At 44.5% G+C, this 21,236-nt stretch overlaps 1 protein-coding gene across 3 annotated transcripts in view; it reads left to right on the plus strand.

Moving 5' to 3' along the window:
* Positions 1 to 7,263: 7,263 nt before the first annotated feature.
* Agfg1 (ArfGAP with FG repeats 1) overlaps positions 7,264 to 21,236 on the plus strand; it is a 51,673-nt gene continuing 37,700 nt past the window's right edge. For 2 of the 3 annotated variants that reach the window (XM_027397388.2, XM_035441072.1), the window contains exon 1: positions 7,360 to 7,526. In XM_027397388.2, the coding sequence (XP_027253189.1) occupies positions 7,360 to 7,526 (167 nt within the window). Of the gene's footprint in view, positions 7,527 to 21,236 lie in introns of all 3 variants that reach the window. The other variant, XM_027397387.2, reaches the window with a different exon arrangement.

A 21,236-nucleotide genomic window follows, 5' to 3' on the forward strand; every position in this document is an offset into this window, starting at 1 on the left:
TTAAACTGCCATGCTTTTAATCTGCAATGTCTCCCACAGACTCATGTTTTTGGATGCTTTGTGCTCGTAGGCAGCCTATTTATTGATTAATTTATTTTTTGTGGTACCCAGGTACATGGGTGACCAAGGCAACTTACCAAAGAAAGGGTTTATTTGTGCTTATGGTTCCCCAGGGGTAAGAGTCCAGGATGGCAGGGAGGCAGGGCAGCAACCAGCAGGCATGGTGGTAGAAGCGGGATGCTGACTGCTCACACTTACTACAAGCAAGAGGCAGAGAAAGCAAACCAGAAGTGTGGTGAGCCTATAAATACCTAAAGCCCACCCCTCGTGATGTATTTCCTCTAGCAATGCTCTTTGTCCCAAAGTTTCCACAAACTCCTAAACAGCACCACCAAATAGGGACCAAGCATTCAAATACCCCAAGCCTATGCAGGACACTCTCATTCAAACCAATACTCCAGGGTTGAACCCAGGACCTTGAGTGTATTAGGCAAGTGCTCTAACCTCTTATCTAGCTTCCTGCCACTAAAAAGCAAACAAAACACAAAACAAACACAAACCTTTGAGATAGATTCTCACTAAGTTGCCAAGGCAGGCCTTAATCTGCCATCCTCCTGCCTCGGCTTCCTGAGTGGTTGGGGAAGACAAGGCTCTACCACCAAGCCTGCCAGGACCACATTAGTCATCTCTATACCATTCCAAGCTTAGTAGAGGTGGTGTAGAAGCACGTATCCATGGCATTATTTTGGAGGCTCTAGAGCCCTTTCACAGGGTTAGTGTGGGATATGGTGGGCAGAAGTTGGTCTCTCGGGGTAGGCTTCTGTATACCTGGCCCCATTTCCAGCCCATTGTTCTCTGTTCCCTGATTTGTGCCATGCGACAAGCCTCCACTACACATCCTCATCCCATGAACACAGCCATGCCCTCCTTGGCAGGGTAGATTGACATGCCCCCAAAACCAGGAGCTAAAATAAACCCCTTTCCCTTTAAGTTGTTTCTATCAGGTTATGATCATAGTAGTGCAGCAATAAGTAACATAAAACTTAGACCTTGAAGACCCAAGAAAGCAAAATAAGGCAACCAGACTATTCACTAAGTCTAAGCTACTAAAAATATGAACGCAGAGTACCCTGTGCATAGCTAGGAGGGCCATGGGGACAGTTGGTATCTGGCAACATCTTTGTGTTTTATCGATGGATCTCTGTGGCACTATGGAAACAGATATGGTCAGAAGTCTGACGTCCCCCATGAAGGGGAAGCCCTCTTCTTTCCACTCAAAAGCTCCAAGGGCTGAAACCTCCACTGACAAACGGTGAGCTTTGCTATTGCTTAGCCTGCTTTGCTCTCAAAATGCCACCTCTAGGCCCTGCCTACAGCATGGAGTGGAGGGTGGGGCAGCTGAGGATGAGTTGGCAGCTGGCTGCTGGTTCTGTGGGGCCTCTCCAAACATCAGGGTTTGCTCAGGACATTTTCTCTGACTCACCCCTGGTGATAAGACAGGCAGAGGCCTTGAAGCAAGCCAGTCAGCATTCAAGGTTTAGTTTTTTATTTTTATTTTTTAAACATTGGGGGTTTGATTCAGAATTTGCAAGTTCCTTAATAAAGCCACTGTAGCTTTAGCAGAACTGTCGCCATTCTGGGAGCCAAAACAGCAGAGACAACAACAAACAGAATGATGAACCCTGCTGCTTCAGACAGAGGAGAGCTTTACTGTTTGGCAGTCAGCAGCTGCATTTACTTATTCCCTCAACGAATATTTATTGAGCCCTTTGTAAGTGCCATGTCCATGCTAGGTGTTGGAGAAAAAAAAAATGCAGTTCTGGGCCCTAGGCCCTGGGCCCTGGTCTCTTTTTGAATAAAGCCTGCAGAGAGAGAGAGAGAGAGAGAGAGAGAGAGAGAGAGAGAGAGAGAGAGAGAGAGAGAGAGAGAGAGAGAGAGAGACAGAGAGAGAGACAGAGAGAGAGACAGAGAGAGAGACAGAGAGACAGAGATAGAGACAGAGACAGAGTGTGTGTGTTTGGGGATGTGTATCTCAGAAACAAAACATGATCTGAGCTCGACATGATGGATGTGATGGAAGAAAGATCTGAGCCCCTTTTGGGAGTTAAAACCATTGTGTGTGGAAAGGCTCTTTGGGAGGTGGGAGGACAGGGCTGGAGAGCAGTGATGGAGACGTAAGGTGGTGCCCAGAGCATGTGGGGCTGGGCCAGTGAGACATAATTTGGTAGACAAGGAGCTTCTTGGGAAGCTGGGGTTGTAGCTCAGTTAGTACAGTACTTGTCTTGCATGCAGAAGGCACTGGGTTCAATACCCAGTACAGGATAAAATTGATCACTGTGGCCCAAATCTGTAATCCCACATTAGGCAGGTGCACGTGGGAGGACCAGAATCAAGGTCATCATCCTAGACCACATGGTGAATTTCAGGCCAGTCTGGGCTGCAGAAAAGAAGAAGCCCACTGGCTTTTCCTCTTAAAGGCAACATGAAATCACTGAAAGGCTTACTTAACGGGGCAGGGGAGGCGGGTGGGTGGGAGAGCTTTCTGTGGGGAATGCCTGAATTACATTTGCGTTTTGAAAAGATTATTCTGGCTGCAGAGTTAACATCTTTTAAGGTAATTTCTGCTCATCAGATCCAAAAAACACAGCACAGCGGTGCCAGTGGAAGTAGAAGCTGGCACCTTGCAGTCAGATCTGGGTTGGAGTCCTGACTGCATGAACAGTGGTTCACATGGTCTCAGACAAGACAGCATTTCAAAGCTTCAGTTTCCTCATCTGTGAAATGGGATAATAATATCTCTGGTATTCTTGTGAAGGGACCGGCTCCCCATTTCAGCAGCCATAACAGCCTAACACGTGTTTGCCTGACCTTGCCTTGGTCACTAGGAGGTCAGATGCCTGCCTCGTGGCAAGGAACCAATCAAAAGTTAGCTGGTGGTGCTATGCTTTATGTCTCTGGGTGTGCTTTACGGACAAGTACACAGCAATGACATGTAGAGCATAGCAATTGCCCTGGGAGGGCCTATGGGCCATAACCACCAGTTGACCAATCAACACAGGGCAAACCCTCCAAGCCTGGAGGCACACCAATTCTGATCCTGTTCGTACCCCCAGACACTCCCCTTACTCCACCCTATAAGATCTCTATGCAGTGGCTTATTCCTAGCCACCCGCCATGGTGGATAGGTGAAAGGCCCGAGCTAACATGGGGTTAGCTCGTCAAACAACTACAATAAAGCCTTGTGCTGTTTGCATCAAGCTTTCGACTCCGCCTGGTGATTGGGGTCATCGCAGTCCTGGACCAAGATCCTGGGGTCCTGAGCCTCTGGGGGTCTTTCACTTGGGGGGTTTAAAGGAATGACATTACATAAAGCCTTCCTACAAGTTATTCTCTGAAGTAGAAAGTGATGTTCCTTTTATATATGACAAGAAAGCTAACATTCTGTGGGCCAGTTTTTCTTAGACAAGGCACCTTGGACTTCACATGCATTTCAGCTAGGTCTACATCCTTTGTTTGGAAGTCATCACTCCTGTCTCCTCGACAACAAACACAGGAAAAATACAACCACTCATTTAATGAGCTGTCTAAACTATTGCTATCCACCTTTCCTATTATGGTCTTTGTCAGATAAGAGACTGCAGGGGAGATGAACACTCAGAAGGCAGTCAAATAAGTGAGTCCTGCATGAATAGAAGCCAAGGGCTGTGGGAAGGGGTGTGCTGGGGTGGAGGCATGGGAGATTTGAGGGTAATGAGTACGAGACTAGGGTGGTGTCCTCTAGTTGGAGTGGGGTCCACATTCTTGTTCTGATTGTCCAGTATTCTGCATGCTCTCATCTCATGGTCAGCCCGGGGTGTTCCCAGAAGACAATTCAATGGATCATAAGTCTAGGTGTTTGTCAGAATATTTAAGAGCCTACCCAGAGTCTCCCACTGGCCAATGGTGAGATGTCAACAATGATGATGTCTAATGGATCACACATATTTAGATTCTTGACTTATATATGATACCACTGTGAGAAGGTGAAATAAGAACAATAGAGGACCTTGGAAATCTGAGAGTAAAGGCAAAGAATCAAACATTTATCTTGTCTTTCTGACATGCAATTAGTAGATGCAGGGAAGATTTCTCATTGAGGCAACATCTCACCATGTAGTCGTGGCTGGCCTGGAAGTTGCTGTGTAGACTGGGCTGGCCTTGACCTCACAGAGACCCATGTGTTTCAGCCTCTTGAGTGCCAATATTAAAGGGACACATCCTAGTGCTTGGCTTTGTTGACTCTTTTAAGAGAAGTATTTCAGGTTAAAAAAAAAAAAAACCTGAAGACGTGGGAATGGCAGAGCCAGAATACCATTGTTTTGTGGTTGTCATTGATTGTAGGCATTAACTGTCAGTGACTGCTATCACAAAGACACTCTTGCTATGTGCATCCTAATGGAAAAACATATGTTCTTGCCTAAACTGAGCCAGATATAAACTAGATCTAACTTCTGATTTGTACAAAAGAATGGGGGTATGTTAAATGACAGTGAGAGATAGAGAGAGAGGGAGAGGGAGAGGGAGAGAGAGAGGAGAGAGAGAGAGAGAGAGAGAGAGAGAGAGAGAGAGAGAGAGAGAGAGAGAGAGAGCAGAAAAGACTATGAGATATACTACCTGTTTGCCTCTCTACCTCTGTAGAGGTGGTGGCATCTGGGGGAATGGAGCTAATAAATGAGGCAGACTAAAGTCGCATGCAACTTTATTCAGAGCATCAGACAATTTATTCTTGGAGGGTTAAGAAGAGTCACATGAATAAAGCGTTCAGTCCCAAGGGCAAGCAGCATGCGGTGGACAAGCATTCAGTGGTGAAAACATGTTTTCCATAGAGGCCCATGAAATAATAGCCAGTTGTAATAAGCAATCAGTATTCAATTCACACCTGGGAAGAACACAAGAACAATTCTGTGTCTTTGAAGAACCTGAAGTCACAGGCTCTCAGAAATCTCATAGGACTCCATTCCTGGACTGTGCTCCAATGCTACCTAACCACAACTGTATACTAAGGAACCAGGGAAAGTATAAAACACTGATATTAGTGCTATTCAACACCACTGATATTCAACAGTGGTGGGACGTTTGATGGCTTTCAAGGATTTATTTCTGACTTTCTACATGTGCCAGCTGTCCTGTAGTTACATGAGAGAAAGGGTGGGGATAATTCTCACTATTCCAGGGCTAGGGATCTAACCCAGGGCCTGCCCATACAAGGTAAGCACCCTGCCACTGAGCTACATTCTCACAAGTCCTGGAATTACTTTTTCAGCGACATAAGTGAATGTTTTTTGCCATAAATGCGATAGCTACAGTCTAAGTTAAGAGCGGGGACAGAGATGAGACAAGGGTGTCAATAAGGAAGATGAGGCATGAGCTGATAGTTGCTGAAGGTGAACCAGGGCCGTCTAATATTTTTCATAAAGGAAACAGTTCAGAAACACATTAGCCAACCTGTCTGTCCCCCTCTTTTAATAATAAAGGCATTTACTATTATTAATAATGTTCCTGCCAGCTCCTTGGACTGACGACTCAGCATTTCCAGCTAAGAAACCTGAATGCTTCTCCTGTGAAAACTACTCCATCTGCGGTGGGGGCAGGGATAGAATTCTGTAATTCAGCTCTCCAAGTCTCGCCATACTCTTTTAAGAGATGAGGGCACAGATGGTTTCCTCATACCTTGGGGGCAGTGGTTCTCAACCTTCCTAATGCTGCGACCCTATAATACAGTTCCTCATGTCGTGGTGACACCCCCAACCATAAATTATTTTCGTTGCTACTTCATAACTAATTTTGCTACTGTTAGGAGTTACAATGTAAATAATGTGTTTTCCGATGGTGTTAGGTGACCTCTCTGAGAGGGTCATTCGACTCCCACCCCCGGGGTCGCGACCCATAGGTTGAGAACTGCTCCCTTAGGGGCTGGCCGTGATTTCCTGCAGAGACAAAGAGGTGTGGGTATCACAGTTGGACAGGGTTGGAACTCAGGTTTCCGCTGGTGAACACCCGAGTAAATTAGTAAATTTAGCCCAGTGCACCATACTCTCAATTGGTGGCATGAAAATGCCAATCATGCTTGGCGCTCGAAGCTCAGCTATGAAGATCGTCTGATTCGGGTCATCCATTCATTCCACAAACAAGGAGCTCTGAGCCTTCAGTTCTGGGAGGCGAATGAGTGGAGCAGTAAAGAAAATACAAGGGGCAGCCCATTTGGAGCCTGAAGGGAGATCCAGAGCAGGTCAGAAACAGTACTTCAAATGACCACCGCACACAGTCATTTGAAAGAGAGCAGTTCCCAGAGAGGTGAGGGACCTTAGGGACTCATCCGGGTCTGTCTGGCGGGTGAGGTGGTTGAAACTTTTGTGACCAACACGCTTGCCCAGGGGTGATCTGGCCTTGTCCAAACAGGAGCCGATCCACTCCTCTCAACCTCCTGGACATCTAGCAAAGGATTTTTGGTTGCCTTATCTTGGAAAGACAGGAGGGGCCGCGTGGTCACAGCATTCAGTAGATAGAGGCCAGGCATGCTTCCCTCCAAACTATGCCTTACCTAGGACAGCCCCGACGCCAAAATTAAACTCTTCCAAAATGTCAGGAGTGGTGAAGTTGATAAACCTCGCATGCTACACAGAGAACAGCAAGGGCAGGAATGAAAAGAGAAGTGAGCTGTCCTGGAGGGAACAAACCTAAGTCTAGAGTGGCTGAATGAATGGGAGCGAAGTGGAAGAAGGCCACGAGGCTAGACTCTGCTAATGAGGAAATTTGGGGCTACCCCTAAAGCAGCGAGAAGCTCTCGGAAACGTTGCCGCCTGGAGGATGATAGCCTGTGGGAAGCGCTTAGCACGTACAGACGCCCAGCGGGTAAGGTCTGTTATTTGTCACCATTGTGTCTTCCCTACCCCGCCCAGCTCCGACCCCTGCCGCAGCGTGGCCGCAGTGACTCCTCCCGGTCAGCAGAGGGCGCCAGCCCACACTTGGCCGCTGGCCGCCCGAGGCGGGCCTCCTCTTGCCGCTCCCCCCCACCCCCCCACCGTCTTTTTCCCCTTCGGAGAAGTCGGGAAGGTGGCGACGGCGACGGCAGCGGCGGCGGCGGCGGCGGCGGTTGTCCCGCCGGCCGGTTGGTGTGACCGGTCGGCGCGCGCTGCGCAGCGTCGGCGCTTCGTCCAGCCGGCGGAACCGAGCGGAGGCCGAGGCGGAGCCCGCGCGGGCGGAGGAGGCGGCGGCGGCGGCGGCGGCGGCGGCGCCAGGGCGGCCCGTGGGAGGGAGCGCGGGCCCCGGCAGCGCCGCCGGCTCCCGGCCCTGCCGGCCTTGTCGGTCGGAGCCGCGGCCATGGCGGCCAGCGCGAAGCGGAAGCAGGAGGAGAAGCACCTGAAGATGCTGCGGGACATGACGGGGCTGCCGCACAACCGCAAGTGCTTCGACTGCGACCAACGCGGCCCCACCTACGTGAACATGACGGTCGGCTCGTTCGTGTGCACCTCCTGCTCGGGCAGCCTGTGAGTGCGGGTGGGGGCCGGGGTACCGGGCCGGGGCGGCGGGGCCCGTTGGGATACGGCCGGCCTGGGCCTCGGGGTCCAGGGTGCTCTTCTTCGCCGTGGCGGGGCGAGGGTCCAGCCATGGGTGGCCGGCGTGGGTGGGGCGTGGGTGGGGTCGGGGTCAGCGAGCGGCCGTCCCGGCGGAGCATCCCGGGCTTCCCGCCGCTGCTCAGCGGGCGTGGCCGGGCCTCGGGGGGGCGCAGGCCCGGAGCAGCCCCGGGAGGGCTGTGCGGGGCCTTTGTGCTCCCCGCAGCTACGCGGTTTGGAACCCGGCACATGCTGGGCGCCGCGGAGCCGGTGGGAAGGGAAAGACGGGGGATCTTTCTCAGGTCCCCACAGCACCTACACCTAGCTAACTGGGACGGGGAGAGGGGGCGGCGGGGAGCCGCGTTAAAACGTCCCGATGGCTGAGATGTGAATCCCAGGAGAAAAGTTCTCCCTAGAGGGTTAATTTCGTGAGGGAGGGGGGCAGCAAAAGCACGAGGGTTGTGACTGCGTGGCTCCTAGTGTCCTGAGTCGGGAAAGTTTTACTGGAAATGGGCTATCAGGAGTTGTGCGGTTCAAAAATAAGGATATGGAGCTCGGTGAGTTTTCTGGATCAGTACCCAAGTGTCCTGGCTGTATGGAGAAATGGGGACAGGGAAGACAGTGTTGAGAAAGGAGATGGAGATGGCCGCCTGAAATTACTCAGATGGCTTATGTCTGGACTTCTCCGTTTAAGCTTTTTTGATGGGAATTTTTGTTCCTGTGAAATTTCATTTGGAAAGATTTCAGATGGTTCTGGTACTGATTCGATGTCCCTATCAGCTAGCTAGCTATTTTGGATTCAATATTAGTTATTAATCAGCTTGTAGTTAATATTCCTTGGGTTTTTTAAAAAAAATATTACCAGGCACGCGTCTCTCTCTCTCTCTCTCTCTCTCTCTCTCTCTCTCTCTCTCTCTCTCTTCTCTCTCTCTGTGTGTGTGTGTGTCTGTCTGTCTGTCTGTCTGTCTGTCTGTCTGTCTGTCTGTCTGTCTGCTCTGGGGGGCCATGGGAGCATGATTTGTATACTTGGGTTTGCTTTTACCAGCTGAGCCTTTTTGCCGGCCGGCCCCTCATTTTTTACTATGAGATTAATAACAAAGTTCATGCCATGTGGGAAAACGAACTTCTAAAGAGTTGGAAAATGTTGGACATGGCCATTGGTCCAGTATTGGCCCTTCTTTTTCCAATTTTAAGTTTGGGGAAGGAGGTGCCTGCCTTTGGTTGTCCATGAGCATTGCATTATTTTGGGTGGTACCTACTAGGTTTTTGTATGAAACTTTAGGGTGTGGTGATACAAGCTGCGATGGCCTTTACATTGTAATGGAGAAGATGGAAAAGCATAAGTAACAGGGTACTATACTGAACTTGGGAGTACTGTAGTGAGAGAGTCCCAAAGGTTACTTTCAAATTTGTAGTTAGGGAAATGCTCAGAATTTGCCACAGCTGCATAGCAAGTAGGAGACAGTATATGTGGTTCATGGTTTTCATTTACAAATGAAATAAAATTAGGACATTAAAGTCATTTATGCTAGGCAACTTCGGTTGCAAAATTGTTAAGCTAATTAATTTCTTTAAAGTGTATTTTACTTTTAATATGTGTTTAAGAAGGTCCTTAGATGCATTTGAGCCTTTGGGTTGAAACATATACATATTTACATGTGTATACTTTATCTATTTGTCTGTTTATTTATTTATGAGCCCAGGTTTCTCTGTATAGGCTTGGCTGCTCTGGAATTCGATCTGTGGACCAGGCTGGCCTTGAACTCCTGTGAATTCTGGGATTAAAGGTCTGAGCTACCACTACCCAACTGTATGAATAACTTATTGCTCTAGATTTGCATCTTCAGAGCTCTTTATAAGTACATAAAGTGCTTCCTGTGCGGCAAGTATGTGATGTGAGGGAAATAGAAAGAATAGGCATAGGATCTATCCTTGTAGTTTTTGTTTTTTTTTTTTGTTTTTTTTTCCTCACAGCTCTGTAGCCCTGGCTGGCCTAGAATTGCTTTGTAGTCCAGGCTAGCCTTGAACTTTGCCTCCTAAGTGCTGGGATGAAAGGTGTTTGTTATCACCGTCAGGCTTATTGGTATAATCTTTTTAAGTTACACTTGTTTATATTGTTTGCACACACATACAGACATTATTTTTTTGTGTGCACATGTGCATACATGTATTTGTATGTACCATACCCTTGGATGGGGGTGGGTGGCTTGGGTGGCTGTCCAAGGATGACTTGAGGGAGTAAGCTCTCTCCTTTCACCCTGTGGATCCTGGAGTTTGAACTGGCTCTTTAGGCTTGGTGGCAAGTGCCACTGAGCTGTCTCTGGGCCCCCAGTATACTTTTTTTATTTTAAGGGACTTTTTTTTTTTTCCCCTATGAGTGTGCTGTCCTTAGAATATATGAAGGTTGGTTTGGGGAGTTGATATCTGAGGAAAGATGTTCAAAGACAAGTTCCAGGTAGCAGCAGCTTTGTGTGGTAGAAGAGTGGGGTACTTAGGAGCTAGGAGACACTGCTTTTCATTTTGCCTCTAAAAGCCATGTAATTAATATTGAAAATATCCAATCAGCAGTTTCTCGTGTGTGAAATAGTGAGAATAAAGTTTCTGTTGCAAATTTGTTTTTCTGTAATAAAGAGCTAGAACCTCATACAATGTCTGGTACGAAATAGAAACCCCAAAGGTGTTACTAACAAGAGGGATCAGGAACAGAAAGTTGAAGACACTGATATGAGAAACGCCTTCTTCAGTCTGTCAGGTCTGAGTTTTGGGCTGTAACCTGACTCAAAAATATGAAAGCAATTTGCTGATTGTGTTTAAATGATATTTTATTTCTGAAAAGATGGTTGCCCCCAGTTTCTGGAGCCACCAATTGCTCTTGAGTCTAGTGGGGCTAGCCAGTCACTAGCTACCCATACTTAGATTCTTGGAGAGAAATTGTGGTGCTGCAGTTGTAGCCTTGGAATGTCTGCTGTAGCATTTGGAGAAACTGTAGCTCCTGGGGATGTTTATCTTTGAAAAGCCATAATGCTGGAAAAGCAATTTAGGAAGAATGGAGTAGTAATTATGTATTTCATATGTAGATGATATGGTATAATGTACATGTTGGCTTGGATCCATCCCCTTGGCTTCAGATTTTAAATTTGTGATGACAGTATACTGTGTGTGTGCTCATGATTGTTAAGTGGGAATAGTAATGTACTATATTAGCTTGTTGAACACATTGTATTTGAAAATAGGGTTAAGTAGTGGAGCTACAAGTATGAAATAAAGCATGCTGGTTTGATTTCTCTAGCACAATATCACTCACTATATGGTATCTGTCATGAGTTCTACATTTTAGGATAATAAATATAATAACCTTTTTTTTTTTTTTTTTTTTTTTTTTTTGAGACAGTGTTTCTGTGTAGCCCTGACTGTCCTGTAACTTGCTTTATAGACCAGGCTGGCCTCAAACTCAAAGAGGTCTGCCTGCTTCTGCCTTCCGAGTGCTGGGAGTGCTGGCGTCAAAGGCATGCACCATCACCTCCCAGCTTATAACCTATCTTTTATCATTCCCTCAATAATATCTTTGTGTAGCCGGGCGTTGGTGGCTCACGCCTTTAATCCCAGCACTCGGGAGGCAGACGCAGGCAGATGTCTGTAAGTTGGAGGCCAGCCTGGTCTCCAGAGTGAGTGCCAGGATAGGCTCCAAAGCTACACAGAGAAACCAAAAAAAAAAAAAAAAAAAAAATGTAACTGGATGGGCCTAGGCCCTATCCCAAAGGATATGATAGACTTGAAAGACCTCCCTATGGAAGGCCTCACTATCCCTGGGGAGCAGAAAGGGTATGAGATAGATAGGGTGTTAGTTGAGGGGTCAGGGGAGGAAGGGAGGGAGAGGGAATTGGAATTGACATATAAAACAATCTTGTTTCTAATTCAAATAAAAAATTCAAAAAAAAATTTTTGTGTAAATAAAGCCACCATTTTATTGCTGATACCACTGGACTCCAAGCTAATCTTTCCTGGTTTTGTTTTTGTTTTTCTCCCAGATTTCTGTCTTGTATGCTGAGATGGTGCTCATTCAGAATAACTTAAGGCAAAGTCTCAAACTTCTAAAAGAGACTTTTCGATTTAGATGTAGTTCAGTTAGGGAGCAGACCAGGCGGGTCCTGACTTACAGATTGTTTCTCTTTACAGAATGCGTAAGTTATGACTGTAGACAACAGCAAAAACTTAGGACTAGGATTCTTAACTGAGCAAGCTGGAGGCTCTGTGTTTACACTCTGGGACTGAGGCTAGGATGTGGGATTACCTTTTGTTGTTGGAGACAGGGTTTCATGTCACTTAACTTGGCCTCAAACTCACTGTGGGGCTAAGGATGACTTTGAACTCCTGCTCCTGATCCTACTACCACTACTTCCCACGTGCTAGGTCACAGGTGTGCACTGCCATATCCTACCTCTTGTTTTTGTTATTTTGTAGTCCACACTGGCTGTAAACTGGAGTTAGTCCTCCTGCCTCGGTCTCCTAAATGTTGGAATTATTTGTGAGCCACTGTGCAGGGCCTAAGGACTAGTATATGAGATTACTTTATTTTTTAAAAAAATACATAAATTGTTTAGTGAAGACTTAGGCAAAATAAGACAGTAACGTCTGAGAAACAGTTTACTATTCTTTTTTTTGAGACCATGGTTCACCATATAGGCAAGATGGCTTTGAACGTGCCATACTTCTTCCTTAGTCTCTGGGATTGCAAGCATGTACCACCGTGCCTGGCTCCAGACAGTTCTTTTTATTTTATTTTATTTTTTGTTTTTCGAGACAGGGTTTCTCTGTGGCTTTGGAGGCTGTCCTGGAACTAGCTCTTGTAGACCAGGCTGGTCTCCAACTCGCAGAGATCCGCCTGCCTCTGCCTCCCGAGTGCTGGGATTAAAGGCGTGTGCCACCACCTCCTGGCTTCCAGGCAGTTCTTAATCAGTATAGAATTTAGCTACAAGGAAGTCTCACCATCAGATGCCCATTGTGTTAGACACTGCATGGAGCTTTTTCAAAGGGAAGTTAAAAGGTGGGTTAATCAGCGGGTGGGATAAGGGACAAGCTAATGTAGACTGATTTTTTTTTATGAGATATACATGATACATTTGTGAGAAACTCCTAAGGAGAACTTCAGGATTAGATATCTTTGCCCCCTTCCAGTTTGCATCCATTGCACATATCTCCGTTTCAAATGGTCAATGCAGTGAAAGTCTAGGGAGCACAACATGAGTTTCTCTAATGTGTACAAAAAGATGAGTCATTTATAACTTTTGAGGACTTCATCAGTAGCATATTCCTTATGACTTCCTTTTACTGCCTTTGTACTTGAGCTGCTGCTCCAGAGACACCAGAATTTACATGACTAGAAGAAAATGCATTACTTTATAGTAGTGACAGGAAACTTACTTGAATTGTATAAAACACAGGGAATGATGTGTATTTTAAAAGTTGGAAGGTGCCGGGAGATGGTGGTCCAAACCTTTAATTCCAGCACTCAGGAGGCAGAGGCAGGCCGCTCTCTGAGTTTAAGGACAGGCTACACAGAAACCCTGTCTTTGAAAACCAAAAAAAGTTGGGTGGTAATTTAAGACTTTTCAGTAAAGTATCAATCCTTTTTGATTAATACCATGAATAGTTTCTAAAGAGACAGAGGTCATAATTATACCCTTCTGTTACAGTTGCTTATTTTCAGAGGCGCCTTAACAAACTGGAACCTGCACTAAGAAATGTGATGAGGATAGTAGACATTTATAAGAGAGAGAGGGATGAGCTTTGGCAGGAATCGGAATGCAGTTATCTCAGAGGAGGCTGGGGGAGGGTGGAAACCCTGCAAATTCTCACTGTGTAGATAATGTAGGGCTGTTTTAGTAAAAGAGTAATGGGTTTCTTCTGTGTCCCTGTGTTTCTAGGGGAAGTATGATACCGCACGTGCAAGGAAAGAAGTTTTCTTAGAACTGTTATGTCTAGAGCTTCTTGTCTTTTCTCCACTTTTTGTTGAATTTTGAAGGCCTTTTGGTGGGATTAGAATAAAAATTAGTGTGGCTAATTAGTAATATAGGAACATGGGAAGACCTTTTTTCCATTTTTCTTTCCAAGCTTTTAATTTTGTTGGTTCTACCTTGGAACACATGTTCAATAGTGTTTTCTTAAAGGTTACTAGTGTACAGTCAAGAATCTTGAAACTCTTGAAGCTTACAAAAGTCCTTAAGTTTTATAGAAATATTTTTTCCTCTAGCTGAAGGAAATAATGTGTAAATTATTCTATATGCTAGTTAAGTTTAAATATCAAGAGAAACTATAGCTTGTATTAATTTTACAGAATTTATTCTTATTTAAAAAGTGAAGGCTTCGAACAGTAGTCCTTTGCAAGAGCAACAACAGAGCCACCTCTCCATCCCTGACCCCAATTTCTGATGACCATAAAAAAGATTTGGAGCCCTTTTAGTTCCTTCCATATTAAGGTTTAGCTAACATAACATTCCTATTCCCTTTCCCCCAAGTTTTAGCCCTTCCCAACTTTTTTATTGTAGGTGGAAGATAGTATTTGGCCTTCCTGTTCTCACCATCCTCACCTGTACAGAGAAGCTCTCCACATTTCTGATTGTTCAGTTGTCGTCCTTTGAAATATCTTGCTTTACTCTATGGATACATACTCAGCCTTTAGATACTATCTGTGTCGAGGTACAAAACTTCATTGGGTGTGATAAGACATCAAGTTTATTACTGAGTGGGTGTGGCAGATAAGGTGCGTGTGCCTGTGTGGACATTGGATGCCTGCTCTACCTCTCCATCTTTGAGACAGTCTCTCACTGAACCTAGAGCTAGGCAGCATTCACCAAGCCCCAGGCACCATTTATCACCTCCACCTGTCAGCCCTGGGGTTACAGGCCTGTGTTAGCACACCTAGTTTATGAAGTGATTTCTGGGGAATTGAACTGGGGTCTTGTGTAGCGAGTGCTCTTACACACTGAGCCACCTCTCCCCAGCCCATATCAGTTGCGTTACTGTCTTTTGACAAGTCATTTCTGGGTAATGTTTGTAATCTGCTTTGGCAGTGCTATTTTCTGGGCCTCTGTACAGCTACCATCTAGCGATGATGCCTATAGTTTCCTTCTGTGAGTTCCCTGTAGCTCTGGACTGACTCCCCTGGGCCTCCTGAGGATGAATGGGGAGTCACTTTGCAAACGAGGTAGCTGAAAATGTTTCTGCTTTTCAGTGTCAGGGTCGAAGCTGATGCCAGTCTTATTATTGATTGTGCCATGTCCTCTTCTCTTTTCCAGGGCATCTTCCTTTTTCTTTGTTTGTTTGTTTGGTTGGTTTTGTTTTTGAGGCAGGGTTTCTCTGTAACAGCTCTCACTTTGTAGACTAGACTGGCCTTGAACTCACAAAGATTCACCTTAACCTCCCTCTGCCTCCTGAGTGCTGTGATTAAAGGTGTGTGTCACCACTGCCTGGGTATTTTTGTATTTAATCTCTGCTGTTCTGAACTGTGTTTTGGAATGTTGAATATTTTGGTGTGCGTCTTTTGTTCATTTGTAGTAGGATTTTTTTTCTTTCCCTTTCAAGTGTAAAAATAATGAGATGGCAAAGTGGCTCAGTGGGTAAAGGCAGGCACTTGTTCTGAGGACTGACAACCTACCTGAAGTACCACATGGTAAGGGAGAACTGAGAGTTAATTGTCTTCTACTGCCACATGATAAGTGAGTATAGAAGACCATGAAACCACTGGTCAGTGTTCAGTAAAGTTAACTACACTATTAAATAACATTCTAATACTATAAAGTTATTCTTCTGAACTATTAGCACAGATACTGAAAAGATGAAGCCTACATGTAAAGAATGAGTTGGTAAAGAAAAAGCAAGCAGATCAGTTATGTATTTTTCAGACCAATTACTTACATTGTAAAATGTTTAGCCATTTATCAGCCATTTATGTCAGCATGTCAGCAGGCTCTAACTTGCTAACACCTCCAACCATGTGACTGCATTTCCATAACAGTCTTAGATATTTTCTTGAGTCATACATAACCTTTTAATACACAGATTTTGACTTTGGGTAAAGTCCATTTAAATCTCACTTAACTAAATGCAACAGCCTAAATGAGAGTCTATCTAGCTTTGTTGTCTGGTGGCAAGTTTGTAGTGATTACATTTTGCAAATAAATTACTGCATTTATATGATGATAGAAAAATGAACTGGTGTGGCTGCTTTTTTCTTTTTTTGTTTTTCGAGACAGGGTTTCTCTGTGGCTTTGGAGCCTGTCCTGGAACTAGCTCTTGTAGACCAGGCTGCCCAGCAGGTGTGGCTGCTTTTAAACTATCTGACACAAGCTATAAGAATCATCTGTTTAATGTCAGATGTTATGGCTTTAGAAAACAATTAAACTTCTTTTTTTTGTACCACCACCTCCCTGCCAAAAACAAATTTAACATAGATGAGTTTGATGAAGAGGAAATCAGGGTCCCTTTTTGGCATTCTTTTGTTTGTTTGTTTTGTTTTTTGTTTCTTGAGACAGGGTTTCTCTGTGTAGCTTTGGCGCCTATCCTGGCACTCCCTCTGGAGACCAGGCTGGCCTGGAACTCACAGAGATCCGCCTGCCTCTGCCTCCCGAGTGCTGGGATTAAAGGCATGCGCCACCAATGCCCGACCCTTTTTGGCACTCTTAACCTTCATAAAAGAATTTAAAAATGGACTCACATGGAATCTCAAAGAAAATTTTATTAGAGTTTAAAAGAAAAGCTCCTGGGGCAGGCTAGCAGTGGAGGAAAGAGGAAAATCATGTTATTTAACTGGCATGGAGGTCAGACATGTGGCAGACAAGCAGTCACATGCAAGGGAGGAGGCTTAGAAGTGAGGAAGCCCAGAGTGTTGGGCAAGTGGGCGGAGCAAGGAAGCCGCTGCATAGGGCTGGGATTCTAGGAAGGAAAAGTGCAGTCTCCATAAAGGACTAATTGTTCCACCGCTCTCTCTCTCTCTCTCTCTCTCTCTCTCTCTCTCTCTCTCTCTCTCTCTCTCTTTCTTTCAAGCCCAGAGTTTATTTAAAGACTATTTGATGGTCAGACTTCATCAATGTTGTAGTGTTTATTTACATAATACCATTTCAATCAATAAAACAATGAAATTCATTGAGCATAAATTACTCTATAGTAAGCTACATTTCCTAATGAAGGAAGAACTTTAATTTTACCTCTGTAACTCTTGTTCACTTATATTAAAACAAAAACAAAATGAATAAATCATGATTGGAGTCATCAAATTCCAAAGATTTTCTCTAGAAATATGTGACGGAGTTTGTTTTTGATCCCTGCCCCAGGTGAAACAGCCAAGACACTGCCATGGACACCACCCTACCTAGTAAGCAATGTCATCCAATCCAAGTATGCATCACCCTGAATTCCTATTTTGAAGAAACTGGCACATTTGATGTTATTTTTTAAAGTAAATTATTATTATTATTATTATTATTATTATTATTATTATTATTATTATTTTGGAGACAGGGTTTCTCTGTATTGCTTTGGAGGTTGTCCTGGAACTCGATCTGTAGACCAGGCTTCCACCTGTCTCTTAAGGTGAACCTACTAGGGTTAGGCGATTGACCTGGCTCAACTGCATTGTTAGGTCTTCACATAGGCAAGAGATTTTTATTCTCTGGGCCAGAGGAATTTCCCTTGGTAGGCTTTCTTTATGACAGTTTCTTAGGTTTCTCAGAGTGATGGATTCTCATGGATGTGGGCTATGAACCATGGCTTTTGTTTTGGTGTAGTATCATTTTTTAAAAGATTGTTTTAAATTTTAATTGGGTGAGGGTGGTGTGTGTGTGTGGGGGGGTCCTGTTAGAGGCCAGAGATATCAGATCCCCTTGAAGCTGGAGTTACAGGCAGTTAGTTGTAGCCACTTGACATGGGTGCTAGCTAGGAATTGAACTTGGTCCTCAACATGAACAGTATGTTCTCTTAACACTTGAGACTTAACTGCTGAGCCGTCTCTCCAGCCCTGTTGATTTTTTTTTTAGTTAGTTTTCTAGACACAGTCTCATTATATAACTCCAGCTGTTTTGGAACTTGCTGTGTAGACCACTGTAGCTCACAGAGATTCCTCTGTGCCTTTCCCTCTTCAGTAATAGTGACCAGGGCATGTGCCAATTTTTTTTTGTTGTTGTTGTTTTTGTTTTTCAAGACAGGGTTTCTCTGTATTGCTTTGGAGGCTGTCCTGTGGACCAGGCTGGCTTTGAACTCACAGAGATCTGCCTGCCTCTCCCTCCTGAGTGCTGGGATTAAAGGCTTGCACCACCAATGCCCAGTGCTGGTGAATATTTTTAAAATATTTGCTTACATAAATATTTTATGTACCCAGACAAATAAAACTTACCAGAATGGTCCTTCTTCTTACCAGTTAAAAATAAGTTCTGATTGAGTAAGGACTGGGAGATTCCCCAACATTTAGAAAATGGTGTTTTTCAATACAGGGGAGTACACTATTGTTTCAAATATTTGATTTTGTTAAAAGGAACAACTCCAGAAAGCTTTCATTCATTTACTCTTAACTGGTGCTTTTGATGAAGACAAAAACAAACAAAAATCTCAGCAGCTGTCAGTTCTTCCAGATCCAACATGCCACACTTGATAGGTAGAGTGTAGTTACTGTTTCACAGCGCAGATTAGACCCACGAACGCACACACATTAGAAATCAATGCCAGCAGTTCTTGAGCTATATCTTCTGGACAAGAGTGCCCAGTTAGCCTTGTTAGAGTTTGAGGGTATTTCTCTGTGTCTCTTGCCAGCACCTGCCACCTATCTGAATGTTTCCATTTCATCCCCTCCTGTCTGGGGAGACTTTATAGAAACTTGTTGGTTTGTTAGCAGCATTGCTATTGAGTGAGAAAAGGGAAAAAGGAGGAAGGACGTGACTGCTCCTAGGTGTGGTGGAGGAGATGGTTTATTGTAAATACGAGGGAGGGCACAGTCAGAGGCACTAGGAGAGTTCAGAGTGAACATGATCCTGAGCTCTGGGTCACGTGAGGAGAGGGGTAGAGGGGAGAGCCATGAGACCAAGAGGCCAGGGGTGTGGACAAAAAGGACCTAGTATCCAAAGTGACTGGGATATATAGGGAAAGGCAGCCCAGCCCTTGAGAACCTTGTGGTAGGTGTCGGGGTGTGCCAGCCATACCCTGTAACAGGTAGGGTCTGAGGGATGCTGGGAGAACCTGGCAACCAGGTCTGCTTTGATGTGTTTTAAGAGGCTCCAGGTTTGAGACCGAACAGCCATATCAGCTTCACTATCCTATAAAAATCTTTTTGTTATTTTTCTTCCTCCCTCCCTCCCTCCCTCCCTCCCTCCCTCCCTCCCTCCCTCCTTCCCTCCCTCCCTTCCTTCCTTCCTTCCTACTGAGAATTAAGAAATGGTTGATTAACTCTCAAAATCTCGTTTTCTTTGGATTTCCAAATAACTGTCAGTATGAGGATCCTGCCCATCATAAGGAAATGCCTTCCCATTCACCACATGTTGACCTAGTGCACATGCTCTTCATCTTTTCATTCTGTTTCTTTCCCATCTTTTGCATTGTGGCTTTACTAGAAGCCATGTCTTATTATTATTATTATTATTATTATTATTATTATTATTATTATTTTATTAATTATTTTGGTTTTTCGAGACAGATTTCTCTAAACTGCTTTGGAGGTTGTCCTGGAACTCACTCTGTAGACCAGGCTGACCTCGAGCTCTTTTATTTATTTATTTTTTTAATTAACTTTAGAGATGTTTGCTGTCATCTTTTTGTAAAGAAAAGACCTGGCTTCCACTGTTCTGGAGTCAAGTTGTGGAAGTTGTGGGGGTGCAATCTGTCGTTCAGTATTAGGAATGTCTCATACTGAGTTTTTGGCATGGAGGCCAACAAATTCCCAGTAAGCTTGTGTCCAGTCTTTTGTAGATTTGTCTAGCTTAAACTTTCCTCCAGACTTTGCCTTTCCTCAGGGCCTGGTGAGGCGGTGGCTGGTGGCAGTTGAGGAACTGTGTTGCCTTGTGATCCTAGCTGCATCCATTCTCAGTTTATCTTGCTGTGGTCCTGTGGTAGAATCAGCATCTCCCATTTGGCTTCTCCCATTCTGCAGGAGCTCTGTTGTGCCTTACTCTACAGTCAGTTTCTGCTGGCATAATCATGCTTTTTCTTTGTTTCTGATACAAGGACTCACTGTTGTTCAGGCTGGTCTTGATCACCTGGCTTCAGGTCCTGCCTATAGGTCCTGGCTTGACATGTTTAGTTTTTCTTGCAAAGTTTGCTTTTAAAGAACAGTAGTGTTTGTAGGGGCTTTTTCATTTCCTTGTTTCTTGTGGGCTAATCTTTTTACTCTGTGCTGTTCTTCCGGTGGGCTATTGAAGAGCTAATGAATACACTGCTGTTAGCTTCGTTCATCACTGTCACTACTATGTATCAGTTCATGATTTGAATATTGTTTTTTAGATGACTGCCCTGAGTATTATAGGGATCTTGGGATTGTGACTTTCTAAGAAACAAACAGACAGACAAGCAAGCAAGATAACTGTTGTGCCTTACATTTACTTACATACACACATACAGAGAAACAGAAGGAGAAAGAGAGAGCGAGGTTGAGGGAGAGGGAGGGAAGAGAGTGAGACTGGCTGCCTTTGCACTCTGGGTGGATGAACAGTCTAGCACATAGGTGTCCTCAAGCCAACAGTTTGTAGAATCTTAACTTACTAGAGACATCTTCTATCTGTTTTAGATTTTAAATGCGTCGTTTTTATAATATGAAATGTGTAAGGTTCACTTTTTAGTAAATAACTAGGATTAGGATTATACCTAATGTCAAATTAACTTTATTACTTTCTGACAGTAATATTAATGACCACATACATTTCCATGGCCTGTATTAGCAAAACACATTTCCTCCTCCTACTTTTTTCTTTTTCTTTTTCTTTTTCTTTTTCTTTCTTTTTTTTAGGTCTTTTGACACAGGATTTCTCTGTAACTTTGGAGCCTGTTCTGGAACTCACTCTGAAGACCAGACCAGGCTGCCACTAACTTACAGTGATCCGGCTGCTTCTCTGCTTTGCAAGTGCTGGGAGTAAAGGTGTGCCCCACCACCGCCCAGCACACATACATTTCCATAGCCTGTTAAAATATTTTAAACAGCTTCTCCCTCAGCAGGGGAACTACAATTAATAAATCAACCAAACAAGCTTTCTTACTCATTCAGCACAGATTGGTATTTGAATTGAACAAATGACTATTTGCAAGATTGAGGCATAGTTGGGAGCATACTGGCAGACATACTCAGTGAGTCACACCATCTGCTTACAGTCATACCTGGGTGGTGGTCATTAAAACAAAACTCCTGGGGATCTGTATATGACTTAATTATACTGCAGAAACATATTGGACTGCACTGGCAGGTTACTTTGGAACTTAGAGCCAATTAACTGACAGACATGCTTTCAAAACATCAATGTTGCACCTACTAAATGAGTCAAAAAATGTTGGCCCAAATTTGGAGACTTTAAAATGTGTATTTTTAGAATTTGGGATGGGCATTGCTTTAGTATTGGCTCTGAAAAAATGATGTTTTTTTTTTTTCCCCAGTACTTTTATCAAGTAGCTCTTTTT

The sequence above is a fragment of the Cricetulus griseus genome, chromosome 2 (assembly GCF_003668045.3).
Source record: "Cricetulus griseus strain 17A/GY chromosome 2, alternate assembly CriGri-PICRH-1.0, whole genome shotgun sequence".
Classification (NCBI taxonomy): Eukaryota; Metazoa; Chordata; class Mammalia; order Rodentia; family Cricetidae; genus Cricetulus; species Cricetulus griseus.